We start from the raw sequence: 19829 nt of genomic DNA on the forward strand, positions 1-19829 counted from the left end.
TACTAGATTCCCTCCCAAGGAAGACTCACCAGGCTAGAGCAGCCATCTGTGGGAGCCTGCAGGAAGGGTCAGAACAGGGATAGGAAAAGAAGAGGGTGGACACTAAGACCCAGTGGTGCCCCAAATTTTCAGGTGCTCTACGCAGCTGCCTATGTTGCCTATGCCTAAGGACCGCCCTGCTTGCATTAACATCATAAATATTATGTTAGCATGTGTGTATGTACATGTCACACTGTCCCTTCCCTTTCCCTGCTGACTCCACTCTTAAAATGGAAAATGCCAAGAAAGTCTCTCAAAATGCATGGAAAACGGGAATCTCTTCAAACTGAATGTGTAGCTTACTGATATGAATGGAGCCAGCAATGAAGGCAGAAAGATAGTGCAATAAGTTGCAAATCCTTGAAGTCAATGAGAATTTGACTGGATAAGAACTGTACGATTAGGCCCTGTACTCTATGCTGTAGCCAAGCAGAACCTTGCCAACAATCTCTCTGGGAAAGTCAGCAGCATGTGCTATGCACATTAGTTGAATTAGTCATGTAACTCCTATCCCCTCTCCTGCCCCTGCCCTTTCCTTGGGTCTTAACATGGCTTGAGGTACTAAATCAGGGGAGGCGCTACAGATGGTTGGTGCCATTTCCTCTTTGTTGGGTGTTTTGTCAGCTGAAATCAGCTTTATAGCATGCTATCTGCTGCTCACTGCTATACAAGGGTCTTTTCTGAGCCCAAAGCCTCATTCAAGGGTCTTATCCAAATCTGTCCTTAATGGCAGAGCTACATCATGTATTTGTTTAGTTTTTAAAAATCACATCTTCTGATGCATATTTGTTTTTCTCTTCAAAACTGAAGGAGACATTCATCCCCAGGTATGGATCACTTTCTGACATTCCTGCTACACTCATAGATAAACTCTTCCAAACAACTGAAATTTCCTTCTAAGTAGTGCTTAGTCTTCCACTAATGCCTACCTCTCCTACTAAGCCTTCTTGCACAAATCAGGAGTTATCAACATGTAAGGTAAGCACAGAGGTGGGAGATTTGGGCAGTCTTAGAATTTCAGCTTGGTTTCGATGCTTGACAGATACAAGAGCAAACCCAGTGACAACTATGAGAACCCCAAGGATGTTCAGGACATCAAAGAGGCTCAGGAGAACATGGGGGATTTCAAACTGAAGACAGCCACAAACTACAAGATCCCAGAGCACATGCGTATGAACGCAGAGAAGAAGAAGATGCAGCTTAGGTCATTAGAGGTGGCGGTATGTAAATGGATTCACTGGCAGTGGGACTGCTCCCTTTTTGGAAAATGAGCCATTGGAAAATGTTTTGAAAGTGACATGGTGGAGGTCCACTAAGGACAGACCATGTGTGGTCAGTTTTAACTGCACATTGGTGCTTATTTTGCCAAGCTTTTGTATTTCACCTAGCCTAAGGTTACATCAATCCATACCTATTATAATAATCCTCAGATGGCCCTCATTGACCAAGCAGATATATTAAGCAGGGGAGTTGATTTTTCCCTGCCCTTTAATAGAAACATCAGTCTTTTGCATACTTCCAAAAACACTACCATGCAGAGATTAATAAACTTTCTCCAGAAACTCAGTGACTTAACCTCTCCTCCACACCATGTTGCACCATTATAAAAACAGAGAATTAATAGGTCTTCTTTATGTGGCATCTGCATATTGACATTTGTGGGATTAGCGCCTCCTGGCGTGGATCTGTGGAATCTTTCTAGTAAGCACTGTCCATTAGGGTTGTTCACCCCTCCCATCCCCGTGGAAAATTCTGAGAGTATAAAAGGGGGAGTGGCCCCACCTGCCCTTCAGTTCCTTTTAACTGCTGAAGGTGCAGCGAGCATGGAGCACATGCAGTATCCTCAAGGCTTTCCGCACTGGTTTCTTTCCTTCTGCCCTTTTGGGACTTGTTCATTTTAATTAATGAGACTGACAGTGTGTCAAAACATGTTTCTTACGTTAGAAGAACCAAGAGAAAACAGTACCTGTCAGGTCTGGGAATTGTCTGAGTGATCTACAGGGACAGGAGGGCTTCCTCACATACCCTTGCTGATGGAGGAGGCTCCGGTGGCCCAGTCGAATAAGTCTGGTAATGTGTAAGTCCAGCATCAACTTTATACGTCTGCTAGCCTAAGTGGCTCTGTGACCTCCTTAAGTGGCATCCATCTCCCTGATGTTATCCCACTGAGTGTCAGATGCCGAGGACCATATATTCCTCTAGGTTGAGCTAATTTGGCACTTAGGTCCTCAGACTGTCAATATGATCCTGCAGTCCCTGGGTCCTATTGGAGCCAAGGTTCCAGAACTATCAGTACACCATCAAGGTTCTTGGGTCTCCCCTCATTTGACTTAATTTATCACTGAGGCTCAGACATAATTGATGCAATGCCACAGCTTCTGGATCCTTCCAGATCAACTGAATTCAGTGCTGACATCCTGGCATCATCATTATGTCGCTGAGGTTCCCAAGTCATTTCAGGTCAACCTAGTTGAGCACCAAGGTTCTAACACTATGGACATCAATATATTTATCCCAGTTAACCAAAAAATGTGCTTAGGATCCATCCAGCATCATGGATCCTGGTGAACCACTTGACGATGTAGTCCGGTGCCCACTGTACACGGCATTTATGTTCTGCCATCTGGGTCATCTAAGTCTGGTGCTAAGATTTCAAGTGGCCTCAAGTGGTCAAGCACCAGTATAAGAGGTGTTAGATCTCTAGATCCTTCTGGGTTGACCAGGTCTAGTGCTGAGGATCCAGCACAATTGACACTGGTAAGCCACTTGCTTTAAGTGGCTTGGTGTACAATGTACTTGGCGTGTTGAAGTGATTTTGTACCCAACTCAAATGGCTTAGGATACATGGATCCAACTGAGTCAATACAGCTTGGTGGCAACGACTGAGCACCGTTTCCTGGAGTAAGCCACTTGTCAAAGTAGGTTAGTACCCAGGTCAGCAGTACACAGATCTCCAAGCTGAGGCTCTGGCATTCTTTGTGTGGGAATTCCTCCAGACAAAATTAGTAGAACAGTCCATGTTTCCAGGCTGGGGTTCCTAGTAGGGCCTCAAACTCCCTTTATTGGGTCCTGACCCTTCCTCTGGGTTCCCTAACAGAGATGTCCTAGAGAAACCTTGGAAATGCCTTCCCCAGCCCAGACTGAGATAGGTCTAGTACCTACCGAGTCTCATTTAGTGCTACACCACTATTGTCTCTGAAAATAACTAAGACTTCTAATTTGGTGCTGATGCTCTGACTTTGAAAATGTCCAAGGCTGTTATTGCCTCAGCTGCACGTGAACATCCTCCAAGCTTCAGGGAAGCAATACAGATAGAGAGAGAAAGAGAGAGGGAGAGAAATTTTGGCAGCCACTCCTGGGATCACCCTGCCTTGGCACCAAAGATCTTGGTTATAATCAGATTAGGCCCTTTGGTGCCTCCTGTAGTCCTGTGTTTTAATCCTGGAATATATTATTCTTCAGTGTTAGGAAGATTTTGGATTTTCATCCTCTGTTGGATGTAGCAGGCAACTTTGTTTTAGGCACAGATGCCTAAAATTGTTCTAAATGTACCCGAACCTGAGTGCTCATGTAGTGAGGATGTCCGTGGGAAAACTTAATTTGTTAATCTCACTGATCTTCGATGATTGGGAATATGCAGAGACCATTCAAAGAAGAAAGGAGGTTGCTTACCTGTAACTTTGTTCTTTGAGAGTGTTGCCTCTGCGTGTTTCCATTCCCTGTCCACCTAACCCTCTTCTGAGATCAAGAACTCTGAAATTAGGGAAGAAACCAAGAGCAGCAGAACCAGGACAGTGGTGTGAGCTAGTTCCCCTGCAATGGAAATATTGTGGGAGCTGATCTGTGTTTCTGCCTCTGCATTTCGTAAACTGCAGCTGCTCAGGTTGGGTGGGGCTCTGCAACTGCTGGGGGCAGACGTGAGACCAGGACCAAGAGAGACTGGAACAGCTGTTGTGGCACCTGGGATCAGGCCTGGAATCAGGTAGAAATGGGGTGATAGGACCAGGCCAAGGACCAGGAGCAGTTATTCCTTGTGAGAGAGAGACTCCAGTTTCCTCATTCTGTTTTGCTGCCCCCACACTTTGCCCACACCTTGCTCCCATTCAAAGTGAACTTCTGCCACCTCTGGAAGGAACTGAAGTGTGGTTGGGGCCCCACTCCTCCTTTGATACCTATGGAATCTTCTGCAAGGGAAAGAGTGTGAGTGGCCGCAACAGATCCTGTTCACTAGAAAGATTCCACAGCTCAGTGCCAGGAGGTACTTATCCCATAAGTGTGACTATGCAGAGGTGACACACTTGAAGAACAACAGTTACTGATAAGTAACCTCTCTTTATCTGTCGTGTTAAGCGTTTAAACCCTTCAGGATTGTTTAAGTTAGACCAACCACTGATCAATGTCCTGTGTCAGAAAAGATTTTATGCTGTAGAAGTGTCCTTGGCAAGTCACACTAAAATTCGTCCTCTTTGCAGGTCCATGAAAAGAAATTGACCATGAACAAATGGATCATCTCACTTAGAGACCTCAAGGTGGCTATTATTGAAGAGATCCTCTGCCTGGTCCAAGAACTGAAATCCATACAATCAGCCTTGAATGCATCTGAACAACTCCCTATTCCTCCGATCCCTCAGTTACACCCGGAGGAGACTCCAGAAAAAAAATTCCAGTATGACAATAATATTCTTTTGAAATTCAAACAAGAGCAGGAGAACAAGCAAAGGCTCTCTGAGCAGGTGGAAGATAATGCATCATTTGCAGTCTTTGGGGGAAAGTTCCTTCATGCACCTTCTCTAAAAGAAATAGATTCCACATCAAGAGCCTCAAGTGTGAGATCAATGAGAATGGTATCCTCAGTCACCCCAGTGCAACCAAAGGTTTTTGAGATTGAAAAGGCAGAGCCAACAGAGATGGAACTGGAAATTTTAAAACGGGAGAAGATCAGAAACATTTACCTTCAGGAGACCTTGATCAAGAGGGTAGGAAAATAAAAGGGAACTTTTCAAGGGTGATTGCCCCTACCATGCCAAAAACAAATCCAATTCACCAGAGCTCTCTTTAAATCTGTCCCACTAATGCTGTGGCAGCTTTTGGCTTTTGCATTGCCTTCGGGAAGTCCAGGAGAGTCCACTAGAACAAACTGTGGAGCTGATGTATTAAACTTCAGAGAGCGCACTAGAACACCATTGTGGGTATTACCTTGTCTCTGAAACAAAACCCGTGGTTAACCTAGTTTTGGCAGGTGCTGGTGCTGAAACTGTTGTACATGCCCAAGGAAGAAGTTGGCAGATATTCTGCAAGAGGGTGGATGAGGTGGAGGTCAGTAACATGGGTCTACTGCTGCAGCAGGCAGGAGATTACATGAAAGTGCAGGCAAGCATAGAAAAGTCAGGTAGTTCTTTGGAGATTAATTGGGGATGATGGGAGGCATTGAAACATCTGTGGAATTTCTGGTGATTCTTATATTTGCACCATGGATATCAAAAACATTCCCAGGGATTAATGTTGTTATCTTGAATGCCAAACTAGCTCATAATAAATGTTGCTGGCAAATTGTTGGTTTAACAGCAGGAAAATTTTCTTTTTTGCTCCTGTCTCTTGCCTCGCATATTTAGACTCATTTCTTGACTTTTTTTTCCCCACTCCACTTCTCCCCTTTCCCACATTCCAGATTAATGAACTGGTGGTCACCTTTGATGCTGAACTCCACCTCCTACGGCACCAGAAGCTGAAGCTGGACACGCAGATGAAGTGTGCTGACCTACGTCACATCACGTGGTTTGAGGAGCTGCTTCTCCTTAAGAACTTTGAGAAACATGAGGACACTCTCCAGGAGCGTGTCAACAACCTCAGCAATGAGGTGGAAGAGATGCAAGTATGTAGGATACGCTATCTGATTTGTTACTACTGCAATTGGTAGGCCTGGAAACAAACATCCCGAAAAGAGGCGGGAATGTCCCTCTGCTGCCCTTATGCACCAGCCAATTCCTTTGTGCTGAAGAAACAAGAAACCTTTGGTGATAATATAAGGGCAGTCCTTTTAAACTTAAATATGGGTTCTTCTTTCCCTTCATGCTTGTATTTTTATAAACCATTGGAAGTGTGAAATTAAAATCCATATCCTATCTTAAAATACGCAGTTCTCCTTTGGAAGGTGACTGTAAAAATAGCATCATGGGGCTCCAGTCGTTTGAGCATTGGCCTGTTCAAACCCAGGTTGTGAGTTCAATCCTTGAGGGGGCCATTTAGTGATCTGGGGCAAAAATCTGTCTGAGGATTGATCCTGCTTTGAGCAGGGGGTTGGACTAAATGACCTTCTGAGGTCCCTTCCAACCCCGATATTCAGTGATGTCAGATCAGATTTGCTTTCTTTACAAATATAAAGGTGAATTTTCAAACTCCAAGGCCTGCTAACTCATCCTGGGATCTGAGATTCAAGCTGGGATCTTTCTGGCGCATGCCTCTTCAGTAGCAGACTCTTCAAGCCAAATTCTGCCCAGGGTGACATCTGTGTCACCCTTTCCTTTTTCAAATGGGTAACACAAGTGTAACTTCAGAGAGAATTTGCCTCTGCAATTGGAACTTGGTTAACAGTGAAGAACTGAAGTCAGTGGAACCATGTTCTTTAAGTTAAACAGACGCTTATGTGCTTTGCTAGATTGGGGCCCATATTAGGGAAGAGGGGAAAAAAAAGTGAATCAAATTTCAAGCCTACCAATTTCGACAAGTCTGCCTGTCTCTCTCTAGATGGATAAATTGCTCTTACTTCAACAACTGAAATGTATAATTTATAATAATTAGCATTTATTTAGTGGATTTCATCTGAGGATCTCAAAGCACTTTGCAAAAGTGGGTCAGTATCATTATCCTCATTTTACTGATGGTGAAACTGAAGCACAGAGAAGGGAAGTGACTTGTCCAGCATCACACAGCAAGTGATTGGCAGAGAACTGTGACTAGAAAGCAGAGAGTCCGACCTCCAATCCCTTGCTCAGAACTAGGAATTGCTGTCTTTACGTGTATTCTAAAAAGATCTAACAGGTGCTGACTAATGCTTCAACAGCTCTCTATCAGTTTAATGTACTGAGTTGTTTTATATTGTTGGGGGGGGGGTGTTTTTGTTTTTTAGTGGAAATTAGACAACTACCTCTCACAGATGGAGAATAAAAAATATGAGATTGCAAAGCTTCAGGAACGCGAGAAGGCACTTTATGCCACTTTCCAAGCATCCCTTGGAGAGAACAACAAATTTGCCAGCTTCCTCACTAAGGTCCTGAAGAAGAAGATCAAGCGTGTTAAGAAGAAAGATGTGGACGGAGACAGAGGTTGGATACGTTGTTTCTCTAGTTTTATGTATTCATTTACACAATTCAGCCTTGTCATGTAGCGATGGCACTGAACTGTGTCCCAAAACTTGGCTGAAACCCTGGACAGATATGAAGCTTTAACCTGGTACCAGGTCATAAACAAAACATATAATTAGGTCCAATCTATACTATAAGACCAAACTGTTTTGTAACCATCATGAGCGATAATAGTGTTGTAATCACATCCCTTGCACAATTACTGTCAAAAGACCTTAAAGTCAGTGTTGAGGCATGTAGATGTTGAGTGGAAAAAGGGAGCAAAGTTTTACACAGCTGCTGCCTATGCTGTACCTGATCTGTGGACAGCTGTCAATCTGGCATCTGTGTACACTAAATTTCGCTTTCAATCTATCCATTGACTAATGACTAATCATTAGGGTTACCAATTCTGGTTGGACGTATTCCTGGAGGTTTCATCACATGACATAATCTTTAATTAAAGATTAATTTTTAATTCCTTGAGAGGGTTGGCAACCCTAGTAATCTTAGACCCAATCTGTAATCATCCATTAGCCAATTAATAGATCAATTCAAAGAACTCAATCTATTGGATTTTCCTCAGCAGATAGGTTCTGAACTGTTTGATACTAGACAGTACTATTGATCTGAAATATTTCTTCTTTATCTTTGATTTGGCATTTGGTTTCTAGGAGGTAATTGTGTACAGTATGAACTGGCAGCAAATGTAGGCAATAACACACAGCTCACCTTTTTAGTTAGTTAATTTCCTCAGCCGAATGGTAACACACAAGATGACTGAACCCCAAGGTTTCAATTCAGAATAACTACAGTACATTAAAAAAGATATATACATTAAGAAATGCAAAAAGAAAGAGGTACCTTTTATTTAACTGTGTATGTACCAATATCTGTTAATCCCTTTCCCCACTCCTTTGTCATGTGGATTCATTGAATTAGAGGAAGGGACTGAAGGTGGTTGGGCCCACATGTCTCTTTGCTAACCTCTTTCAGAACGTCTCAATTGTTGGGGGATGTGTTCACTCAGACTCAGTGGGCACTGTTCTCCCATCTCGTTAAGTAGGGATCTGCAAAAATAACATACCAGGAGAACATCTATTGCTGTAAGTGACTTTTCCATGCCAGGTAGGAACTTTAAAAATAAAACTATTTGAGTCACTGATCCGAGTGCAAAGAAACCAACCTGACATTTCTTACAACAGAATATATTTTTCTTTCTGTCTTCTGATAGCTCAGAAATGGCCAGCCAAATGACATTTTACCAGTTTCCCCAAAAATTCAACCATGAGTTGTGTACAAGTATCAGAAAATTCAGTCCAAAGAGTCATTTTACAAAAGTTTTTAAGCAGCCTTAAATAGTTTATAAGAATGAAGACCCATCTTCATCTGTAATTCTAGAGTCTCTGCTGTAATCCTATAATACAAGATACTGTCACCTTTTCCCTTGCCTGATACCTGCTGTGTGTAAATGCCAGCATAAATTAACTTCTGCTGAGTCCTTTCAGCTCAGTATACATTTCTTTAACAGGACAACTTTTTGTACAGGTAAGATACTGTATATAAGTGAGAGGTATTGTATCAGTTTGGGCTTATGCTAGTGGGATCAGTGTATCTAACAGAGAAACTAGAATCCTTGCGCAGGAGCCAGTCACCATTTTGTCTTGTTCAAAATATATAATCACCACCTTTCTGGGAAACTAGCTCTTTCCAGTTACTCTAAAGGGTTAATATGCTGTGTCATTCTTAGACTGCAAATGCTTCTGGGCCTGGAATAGATCTGAAGCCCTGATCCTGAAACTGACAGTGTCTGGGTGGACTGCTGAGCCTTTGTGACTTCAACAGGACTTTGTGCAGTGCAGCAGTGTGGCTACATGCTGTCAGTTGCAGGACTGTGGTCTCAGTAGTTTATCAAGCACTGTTTCCGTCGGTGGTGCTCTTTAAATGATTTAATTGGCTTTTGAATGCCAGCAGTATGGTATTGCTCATTGGGGATCCATTGGTGTGCTGTCCAGCCAGCCAGCCTGTCACAGATTAGAACCAGGGTTTTCTGAGTGCTAACAATACTGCTTTCCTCTCCCAGATGAAGAGGAGGATAGCGACGAAGAGAGTGATGAGGAGTCTAGCTTGGAGAGCGATGAAGAAGATTCAGGATCTGACGAAGAAGTCTTTGATGATTCTGTTTGCCCAAAGAGTAAGTGAGCCATTACTTTCCAGTGCTCTCTGCTTGTTTAGCTTTATGGGTAACACTGTGAATTTTTAAATTCAAAATCAGGATTTTTTTCTTTAATAATATTAATTATGGCCCAGACTCTTCCCCTCCCATGTTGAGTAGCACCTTGCTCCTTAAGTAATCTCAGTGATGCAGATGGGACCATTGTGGAGAAGAGTACTACTCAATCTGAGTAAGGATGAAAGAATCTGGCCTGTGTGTTAAATAGCAATTGGTTATTTGTAAAGAGGAGTAGCAACCATTTGCAATAGATAAACATAGATAAATGTTTCAGTATTCCCTTGCTCCATCAACCTATAATAACTGCAGTGCAATGACATACAGCCTGGGGGACCTCAATTACCGTCTCTGGGGAGAAGGAAAGTGAAGGAAAAATCTAATTATTAAAAATCAAAAAGGGAACTAACTTTAAACGAGTTCTGGTGCGAGCCAGTGGGACTGCTTTGGGATTTGCTTCCAACTTTTTATTTGTGAAAAAAGGAACAAAAAACCCAGTAGGTTTCTTTTTCAAAACATTACATACCTGTACCCAACCCCAAAATACTTATGGACGAGGGACAAATTACCAGGAGGTCCGTGTTCTCTTCCCATCTCTGCCACCGATTCAGTCAGAGAGCCTAAGCAGTAGACACTCAGTGAGAGTCTTTTCCCCTCTGTAAAATGGAAGTAATATAATACTTATTGCACAGGAGTCTGGGGATGATCATCACTCACAAGTCAGGCAAATGTACAACACAAAGTGCAATGAATTAATTGTTATGAGTGAAGGACTATTTCCCATTTCTGGACTGTTTTCTCTCTGAGAGGTGGAATTGGAGCCTGTAATATATGCTCTTACCATGGAAACACAAAGAATAAACTTTTTTGCTAAGATTGTTTTCCTTCATCCCATGGAAATCCTGAGTGGTCCCTAATTTGGAGTATCAGAGGGGTAGCCGTGTTAATCTGTAGGCACAAAAACAACAAGGAGTCTGGTGGCACCTTAAAGACTAATGTTTATTTGGGCATAAGCTTTCATGGGTAAAAAAACCCCACTTCTTCAGATGCATGATGGGTTTTTTACCCACAAAAGCTTATGCCCAAATAAATCTGTTAGGGCTTGGCTACACTTGGAAATGTGCAGCGCTGGGAGTTACAGCTGTGTAGGAACAGCGCTGCAGTGTGGCCACACTCACAGCTACCAGCGCTGCAGTGTGGCCACATTTGCAGCAGTTGCAGCACTGTTGGGCATAATGCATTGTGGGCAGCTATCCCACAGAGCACCTCGTCCCATTTTGGCGCTGTGGGTTGTGGGAAGGGGACGGAAGGGTACGGGTCATTCCGCTTCCTGTCCCAACGCCCCATGGTGCATCGCTCCAGCAGTTTTGTGCCATTGTGAGTCTGCAGCGCGGTTTCTGTTAGAAATGGAGCCCGAGCTGCTGAGGACTTTGCTGATGAATGTCGCCGCTTCGATGTTTGCAAGTTGAGCTCATTCCTTTTGCATTCGCCGTAATTTGGAGTAACGCGTCGCGTGAGTTCTCGAGGGACCGCCACTCCAGTGTTGTATGAACAGGAGTGACCTCAGATTCCCATCCTATGTTGGCGGTCGTCGCACTGGAGAGTAAAATTTGCTTGTGGCAGTAGGATGGATTTGGTGCCTCCCTGAGCAGCAGCGTGGACGGCCGTCTATTGGCTCACCTGAGAATAGAGACAGAGCATATCTGTAGGTGGGCATCTTAGGTTTTTGTAGGGGTACCTGGAGTGCACGAATCATCTGCTGGCAGTTTCTCGGGGTGTGCGGAGCGCAGTGCTTGGCGTCTGTTCGAGCGCTCTCTTGTTGGATGAATGGAGGTAAAGCGGCATTTCCATGGCGCCTGTCGTGTGGCTGTAGTTATGGGCCCCCTTGCAATTGCGCGGTTAATGTTACGCGGAGTGCCATTCGTTGGCGTGCCCCTGTTATGAGGTGGATGCCCTTTGGAAATGGGGTGGGCTTTGCTTAGGTCTGAGATGGACCAACTCCACGAAGGCAGCTAGTGACCTGATCGTGCCCTCGCCGAATAGAACCAATGTTTGGAGCGAATATGTTCGACGCCCTGGCGTTGGAATAATGTATGCTTCAAGTGAGGGCCAGTTATCGGAGTCGTCGCGAGGAAAGATTCCTGTGAGCGTCTGGATGTCGCCACTGGACAGATTCTGTGATTGAGACTGCACCCTCGAAAATGAGTGGTTCCGTGGAACTGTGGGGGAGCGATAGATTTGAGGAGACGCATATTACTATTCTGGGCTTGCCCGTTACCCCACCGGGAGGATCGAGTCATTAATCGGAAGGCGGATTTCTCTATGTTCTCCAGGTGACTTGTGGATCGACTGTGGCGTTTCACTACCATTTAACTAGGTGGCCTGGAAAGGTGCATGCTGCACGGCATCTTTCGAACCAGTGTGGCCTGTCGGAAGCTGCAGGCCGGGACTTTTTTCCCAGACGCAAAGATACAGTAGGGCGTCTGAAAGCATTTGATTTCCTTGGAGACCCCGCTTACCCCCTTAATGCCTTGGCTCATTGAAACCGTACACAGGAAGCTTACAGGAGAAGGACCGAGTTAACTACGCTGAGCCTGGTGGTGCAGAATGACTGTGGAGTGCGCTTTCGGCCGTTTAAGGGGCACTGGAGGTGTCTCTATGGAAAGCTAGACTTGGGGGAAGCAGCATCACCTGCAGTTAATGATCCGGCCGTGCCTGTTACCCTCCATAAATCTTTGTGAAGTTTAAGGTTGAAACATTCGTGCGAATGGACTTGCCGAGGTCAACCTTGGAGTGAATTTGCACAGCCAGAAGAGAGCAGGGCTGCTAGACGACCCAGCACAGAGGCTTCAAGGATTTGGAGCTTGGACGGGTAGCCAATTTGAGGCTGAAAGCCAACAGTACTGTTTGGATTGCCTTGACTGGTGTTCAGTGCAGTGGTTATATGATTTTTTTCCTTGGGGTCAGTATGTTTCTGCTTTCTGCAATAATAAAAAACCCATTTTAAAAGCCAAAGAAATCCTTATTAAAAGTACAGAGTACATGAAAGCGTTGGAGGGGGTTAGGGTGCGTGAACTGTATAGTCAGATGTTTGCATATGTCTGACCTGGTGCTCATGCAATGCCTGCTGCACCTTCAGGATTACTTGCTGCATGGTGTGAGGGTTGAGTGGCAGAGGGTAAGGGCCGTTAGTTCTCCGGCTCATGGTAGGTGTATGTACAGGTGTGGGGGGCAGCTCGGTGCAGTTGGGGAATCAGGATACTGGGGAAGGGTGGTTATGAGCAAAACAACTGGGGCCAAAGGAGAGAGGCTTTGGGATTGGGGTGGGTAGCACGGTATAGGCTCTGCCTGCATGGCTACAGTGACTGCATTAGTCTGTTTTGGCGCGCCAGGCAGGTTATAACCTGTTTGTGGTTTCTTCTTTTGCCAATTCTTTATTACCTGTTAGCCATTCTTTTTTCCTGCCTTTTCCGTTTCTCCAGGGGTTGTAGTGTTTTGTCTCTCCAGTCCCTCGTGCTCCTCTTAGCTGTTCTTCTGCATTACTGATTCAAACTGCTATCCACCACTCCTTCTTGGTTATCCTCTTTTCCTCCCTTCTCAATTCTTGAGTGTTCTGCTCTGTATGTGTTTAGGAGCCATAGTATGGCGAGCGTCACTATTCAAAAAGGAACAGAAACAGTTATTACAAGGCTGCATTGTTATAAATCAAGTTGCGGAGTGTGTAGACTCTCTCTTAGCATCATTCACACATACCTACTAGGCACAGAGAAGGCAACAGCAGCAGGACATGGTGTGTACTAGGGGCTCTCACTAAATGTCAATGTTTCTGCTGCTACTTCCCCTGGGATGGTAGCTGCCTGACATGAGTCTGGGATCAGATGGGGGTGTTTGTGCTTTGAGGAAAGCAGAGAGCAGCTGTGGGGAAGACCACTTGATCAATTCCCTTAGCATTTTTCCACAGGATTTTATCCTTCCAGATATATCTGCTCTGCGTCAGCTGTGAAGAAGCGGGAGGTCTCTCCCAGAAACGTGGATTCCGCCCTGGTCCCTATGAGCTTGCCTGTGAGCGGCAATGGTCCCCCCCACCCCTCACTGCACAGTGGCGCGATGCGTTAGCCTGACTGGACAAGGGACCACGGGTTAGCTCTCCTGTAAAACTTGCCGAAGCACATTGCCCATGCTCTGGCAGAAACTTTTTGCAGAGAATTACAGATCTGATTACTGCCGACTACATGACATAGACCAAATCAATGGGGTGTATTCCACATCTAGGCATGCAATGCATGCACTCGGCAGCCATAAAGCCCCCCCTCCTCTCTCAAAACATTTAAAAGCTGTCTTACCTGGATCACGCTCCTCTGCTTCTTCTTCACAACAAGTTCAGCTGCTGCGACTGGGTAGCTTCCTCCTGGCTTGAGACGCTCCTGCTGCATGCCTTGGGATCTGGCGTATCTTCCACCACCCCGTTACCCTCAGTCTCTGGTTCCTCCACACCCTCCCCCACTCCTCTACCACAGCTCTGAACTGATTCTCGTATGGTACTCGGATTTGCAGTGGAGTCACCCCAGTATTCTGTACAGCTCGTTTGTTTTAATAACGGCAGGTCGTGGGCAGCAGACCTTGAGCACCGAGTTTCCCTCACGGGCTTTGCAATTAGGCACTCCGCAGCTCCTTTACCTTTAACCCTGCACTGCAGCACGATCCCTTCATGGCCCCTTTGCCGCAAGGACTTTGATATCTGACCAGTTAGATATCGTAATTTCTATGGCTGGAGGCCGCAGCTGTGACTTGCACAGTTCCTCACCCCAAACCACTTGATGAGGTTCCTGCAAGCTCGCCATTGCTCCATCTGGGGCTTCGTTTGGGGCGCTGGAGGCATGGTCAGTGAATTGATTGATGATCTGCACTCACGCCGGCTGAGCAAACAGGAAGGAGATTTTTAAATTCCTTGAGGGCATTTAAAGGGCGGGCTCACTCTGAGCCCAGTGGGCAGTGGAGTGTGAAACGTATGAGACCAGAGTGGCAAAGTATGCTGGATTCCTCCCATACCCTGGAGGCAATAACAGGCTTTGGTTGTCCACACTGATGAGAGCGCTGCATTCACAGCGCTGAATCGCTAACCCACAGAGCAGGTGTACAGCCAGCGCTGCAGCCAGGGAGTTGCAGCACTGGCTGGGCTTTGTAAGTGTGTACACAGAGTGAGTTGCAGCGCTGTAACCCCTTCACCAGCGCTGCAACTCTCCAGTGTAGCCAAGCCCTTAGTCTTTAAGATACCACCAGACTCCTTGTCGTTCTAATTTGGTGTAAATTAAGTTCTCTGTTGCCATCTAGTGGACATAGGCCATAATTGCTCATTGGCAGGCATATTTTCTTTGATTTACCAGTAAAGACTAAAGGTTTTATTTATTTCTAAACTTGTCTGTTCAGCACCTTTGTAAAATCTTACCCAGTCAGCAAGGGCAAGTAACTTATTTTGTTGAGTGAGTAAAACCATTAGTAAATGTTTAAGGTTGGCCTGGTGTATTTTTATGACCATTTAATAAGGCTGCTTTTCAGACTGGTTTATTTCTGATTTCATTAGAATTGATTAGCAAATTGCCTTGCCATATTTTTATAACTGATTTTTTGTCAGTTTGCTAATGGTATTGTTATCCATATTCTTTCCTTCTATACTGTGGTGGGAGGAGAATCCTGATAAACAGTTAAAATCTTCTGCAAAGTACAAATTATTTATGCAAGGAGAAGGCAGAGAATTGCCTGTGTGTTTTTTATCTTTACTTGCTTGTGTTCTTAATGGGGTTTGTCTTGTTCATTTACCTGACTTGTGAATGATGTCTGCTGTCTTTCACACATGCTTAGTGTTTTAATTGACACACTGAGCTGACAGTATGGATTCCCTATCCCACAGTCCCCCCTCTCAGTCCCAGTCTCCTTTCCCAGCCATTCCCTGTACCCTCCCCCCAACCCTCATCTCTTTTTCCCCAGTTTTCTTGCCCCGCCAGTTCCAGTTCCCCACCTCTTGGCTCCTCTTCTGATTTGTCTCTCCCCCCGATCCATCCATATTCCCCATTCCCACTGACTCCAGGTCCCAATCTCCCTTCCTGTGTTCCTTGTCCAATATTGGGTGATCCCCCTCTTCCCATCAATTCTTTGTCCACGTCTCTTTGCCCAGCCAGTCCCAGTTCTCCCTATGCTCCCCGTCTCCTTATTAGATCGCTTTTCCCTCCCACCCTCCTTTCTCCACCACACTGGTTCTCTGTTCTAGTCTTCTTGTCCATCCAGTACCAATATTCCCCCTCATCATTTAATCTTAGTCTCCACTCTACTTCCCTCCTGGCTCCAAGGTCCATCTCTTTGCCCAGCCGGTCCGTTTCCCACTCCCAGGTTGCTTGTCCCAATGTACTCCCCATCGCTCCCTGCAGATCCAGCTCTTGTCCCCTCTGTTCAAATCAGACAGCTTCCTCCCTCATGCTGCCTCAGCCTGGTGCAGGAGATAATTGAAAACACAAGAGAGACAGGCTTCTTGCTCTTAGTTCTGGTGCTTAGACCTGGAAAGGCTCACAGCAGCCCAGAGATGCAATTGCAGGGAAGTCCCTGCTTTTAGCCCAGGGGCTGGTGCATGCTCAGTACAAATGGAATCTTTGGGGAATTTAGATCCCTGACACAAAGGTCACCCCATACCAAATTCCAGGTTCTTGCTCAATGCAAGGAAGTGCTAGATAATCTCAAAAAAAGACTTCCAGAATTTAACATGGCAAAACAAGCTTTTTTCCCTAGTCTTGTTCATGGAAACGACTGAAGCATTGCATCTGAAATTTTCCAAGCTGAGTCAGCCTGAGGCAGGCTCCTGGGCTGGAAAATTTCAGCCCAGGAGAGTTAAAGTTTGGCAATGTTATAAGCAACTGAAAACAAGGTCTTATAATGGGAAATGTCAGGCAATCTTAGGTGGGGCTACCAGTCCCATCTATAAATACAGTAAAGTCAAAACTAAACCAAAGCTGCCACCTATCTAGTTTAATTCCAACCTACTTCCTTCTCAGACTGTGATGAGGCACTCTTCGAGAACACCCTTCAGCTCCGGGAGAAGCGGCTAGATATTGAGGAAGCCTTAGTGGAGGAGAAGAAAGTTATTGATAATCTCAAAAAGGAATATGATGCCTTGGCTAAAAAGGTACAATAGGCTGTCAACTTCCGAGCAAGCCTCATTTGCTCTGTGTGGATGGGAATGGCGTGGTACTCGAGTTGTCATCTTTTCACTGAGACTTAAAACCAAGGGTCTAACCTCTCAAAATCATCGAGGATCCATTTACAATTTTGGCAGGATTTGTGGGCAAAGACCTGGCAAAATTGCAGTGAGGGTGATTACATTCTGCCCACGTAAAGTCCCCTTTTAATAGCAATTTGATACACTGATCTTCACATCCTGTCCTAAAGTGGTATGTAGTGTTGCTGTGCTACACAGCTGTGGTATTCCACTGCTTTAGTGGTGAGTGAAGTGATATGTAATGGACTTGAGGCTGCAAAGCATCAATTTTGAGAAATGAAAGTTCTTGCAGCAGTTGTTTGCTGTGTCTATTTTATAGCTTGACTGCATGATACATCTGAAACTATATAATTTTATGCTTCTTCCCTTAGTGTTTGGTCCCAGTGTAAAGATACCAGGCCAGATTCTCAGAGTGTGAAAATCAGCATAGCTCCATTGAAATCAGTAGAGCTACACTGATTTATAGTGGCTGAGGATCTGAATCATTTTGCTGCGTCATCCACATCATGTTATAGCCATGTCACAAACAGGATTTTGCTGGAATGTGTGTGTGTGTGTGTGAGAGAGAGAGAAAGCCTTGTCTTAACACAAATGTCTGAAATAATAGCAAATAAAGTTAAAAAAATTTTTTCCTATCTTAGGTATTTCTGGAACACCCATCACAATAGTAATTAACAAATAAACCTCAGCTTTGTTGAAATATTATTTTAAAAAACCCACACTCTTAAATTTATCTAAGTGTAATTTGCAATCTTTTTGATTTAATCTTTTAACATTAAGTTCTTCTTCCAGTGCTCATATCCATTCCAATCAGGTGTGCACGTGCCACGTGCACGTTCGTCGGAAGATTTTTACCCTAGCAACACCTGGCGGGTCGGCTGGGTGCCCCCTGGCGTGGCGCTGCTATGGCACCAAATATATACCCCTGCCGACCCGTCTCCTCCTCAATTCCTTCTTACCGCCCGTGTCGGTCGTTGGAACAGTGGAGCGCGGCTTAGCTGTTCTCCACTTCCCTAGCTATTCACCTGTTCTAGTACTTATTGTGTATATAGTTTTATAGTTGTAGTTTATACTTTTATTAACCTTTATTAACGTAGTTAGTGTATATACTTTAGAGGGTTGGGGATTAGCCCCTTCTCCTCTCCCGGTGCCCGGGCCCATGCCTGGCTCACCGGGCTTCAAACCGTGCTCAGCCTGCCGCCGGCCGATGCCAACGGGAGACCCCCACGACTCCTGCCTAAAGTGCCTAGGGGAATCCCATCTCAGTGCAATGACATACATGCCGGATTTGCAAATCGTTTAAGCCGCGGACAAAAAAGGAGCGAGACTCTCGCCTTAAGCAGCTCCTAATAGAGGCAGCCCTCACTCCTCCAGCTTCGGCACCAAGTGCCGCACAGTCCGCACCGGGGAGAAGTGCCTCCTCGGCACTGGAGAGTGCCAGCACCGCCAAGATGCCCCGGCACCAGCCGTCACCGGCACAGAAGACAGCCCAGCACCGCTCCCTCTCCCCGTGTGCCAAGAAGCTCCTGCGGCTCCGTTACTTACACCGCAGTCTGAGCATCAACCTAAACCGAGTTGCCCGGCCCCAACAACTGCTGCGGCACCGTTGATTCCGGCCATGCAAGAGCCATCAAGTCCGGTGCGTGTCAGCTCCCCGGCACACGCCTCGGTAGAGCTTCTCGTTCCCACCATGCCTGAGACCTTTTCGACGGCGAGGGAACTCATTGCTTTAACAGAGCCCACCCTGCCTCAACCCCCGGCGCCGCCGGTGCGGGTTGTTGCATCAACGGGGAAGTCTGCCCTGGTCAGGCCAGTGTCTGTCGACGCCGCGGGCAGACACCACTCGAGATCGAGATCTCGCCAGCGTTCCCGATCTCGTCGCCGGTCCCAATCCAGGCGCCGCTCGCAGTCCCGGTACCAATCCCCATCTCGGTACCGGTCGTACTCGCAGCACTGCTCAAGATCCCGCTCTCCAGACCGGTACTCCAGTCGCTGGTCCGTCTCCTGGCACCGCTTCCGCTGCAGCCACTCTCACCATCGAGCTTCACTATCCCGGTCGACCTCCTGGCACCACACTGGTCGCAGGTCCTGGTCACCCTCTCGGCACCGGTACGACTCCTGGTACCGCTCTCCGGTGCGGCACGACGCACGGTACCCTGCGCACAGGGCTCCTCCTCACGGACTCTCCGCTCCGCCATGGCCATCGCGACACCCATCTGAGTCTTCTCGCATTGATAGCGCCGTGTATGGGGATTCAGAACTGCAGAGCCGTATCCTTCAGGAGGCCCAGGGCACGGAACAAGCGCCTCAGTGGTCCTTCTGGACGCCTTGGGCATACCACCAGGCCCAAGGCGAACCCACGGTTACATCTCGTTCTGCCCTGTCGGAGCATCGTGCACCAGAGGCCACTGTTAGCCGCCCTCCTCCAGCAGGAACAGACGCTTCGGCTCTGGCGCCGGACCCTCAGGTGTTCCTGGACCCTGAGGTTCCTCAGGATCAGGAGTCCCTACAGGAGCCAGTCGTGCTGGGTCTGTCGTCGTCCTCTTCACCAGACGAGGCAGTAGCTGGTACTTCAGCATTGGGCCTGCCCCCGATCGACCTCCGAGCCCACCAGGATCTTCTTCGGCGAGTTGCTTTAAATATCAACCTGCAGGTGGAGGAGGTCCCGGACGTGGAAGACCCGGTCATAGACATACTATTGGCAGACGCCCCAACTCGTGTGGCTCTGCCTTTCATCCGCTCCATCCAAGCCAAAGCAGACACTATTTGGCAATCTCCGGCGTCTATTCCTCCTACGGCCAGAGGCGTGGAAAGGAAATACATGTGTAACCCTTCTGCCCCTCTGAGTTGGCAGCAACAAGGGCCACGTTCAGTATCCAGGGGTTCCGTTTCAATAACACCATGCATAACCGGCTCAAGCCCCCACCCAGTGACCTGGGACACTTACATACCACAC

The 19829-nt window shown here is 46.4% G+C and overlaps 1 protein-coding gene across 2 annotated transcripts in view; it reads left to right on the top strand.

Moving 5' to 3' along the window:
* The window catches only part of CFAP44 (cilia and flagella associated protein 44), an 83827-nt gene that overhangs the window by 50210 nt on the left and 13788 nt on the right, over nt 1-19829 (top strand). For both annotated transcript variants that reach the window (XM_032780248.2, XM_032780249.2), the window contains 6 exons: nt 1082-1259; nt 4512-5015; nt 5708-5911; nt 7166-7361; nt 9463-9573; nt 16650-16780. In XM_032780248.2, coding sequence (XP_032636139.1) covers nt 1082-1259; nt 4512-5015; nt 5708-5911; nt 7166-7361; nt 9463-9573; nt 16650-16780 — 1324 coding nt within the window. The remainder of the gene's footprint in view (nt 1-1081; nt 1260-4511; nt 5016-5707; nt 5912-7165; nt 7362-9462; nt 9574-16649; nt 16781-19829) is intronic.

The sequence above is a fragment of the Chelonoidis abingdonii genome, chromosome 1 (assembly GCF_003597395.2).
Source record: "Chelonoidis abingdonii isolate Lonesome George chromosome 1, CheloAbing_2.0, whole genome shotgun sequence".
NCBI lineage: Eukaryota > Metazoa > Chordata > Testudines > Testudinidae > Chelonoidis > Chelonoidis abingdonii.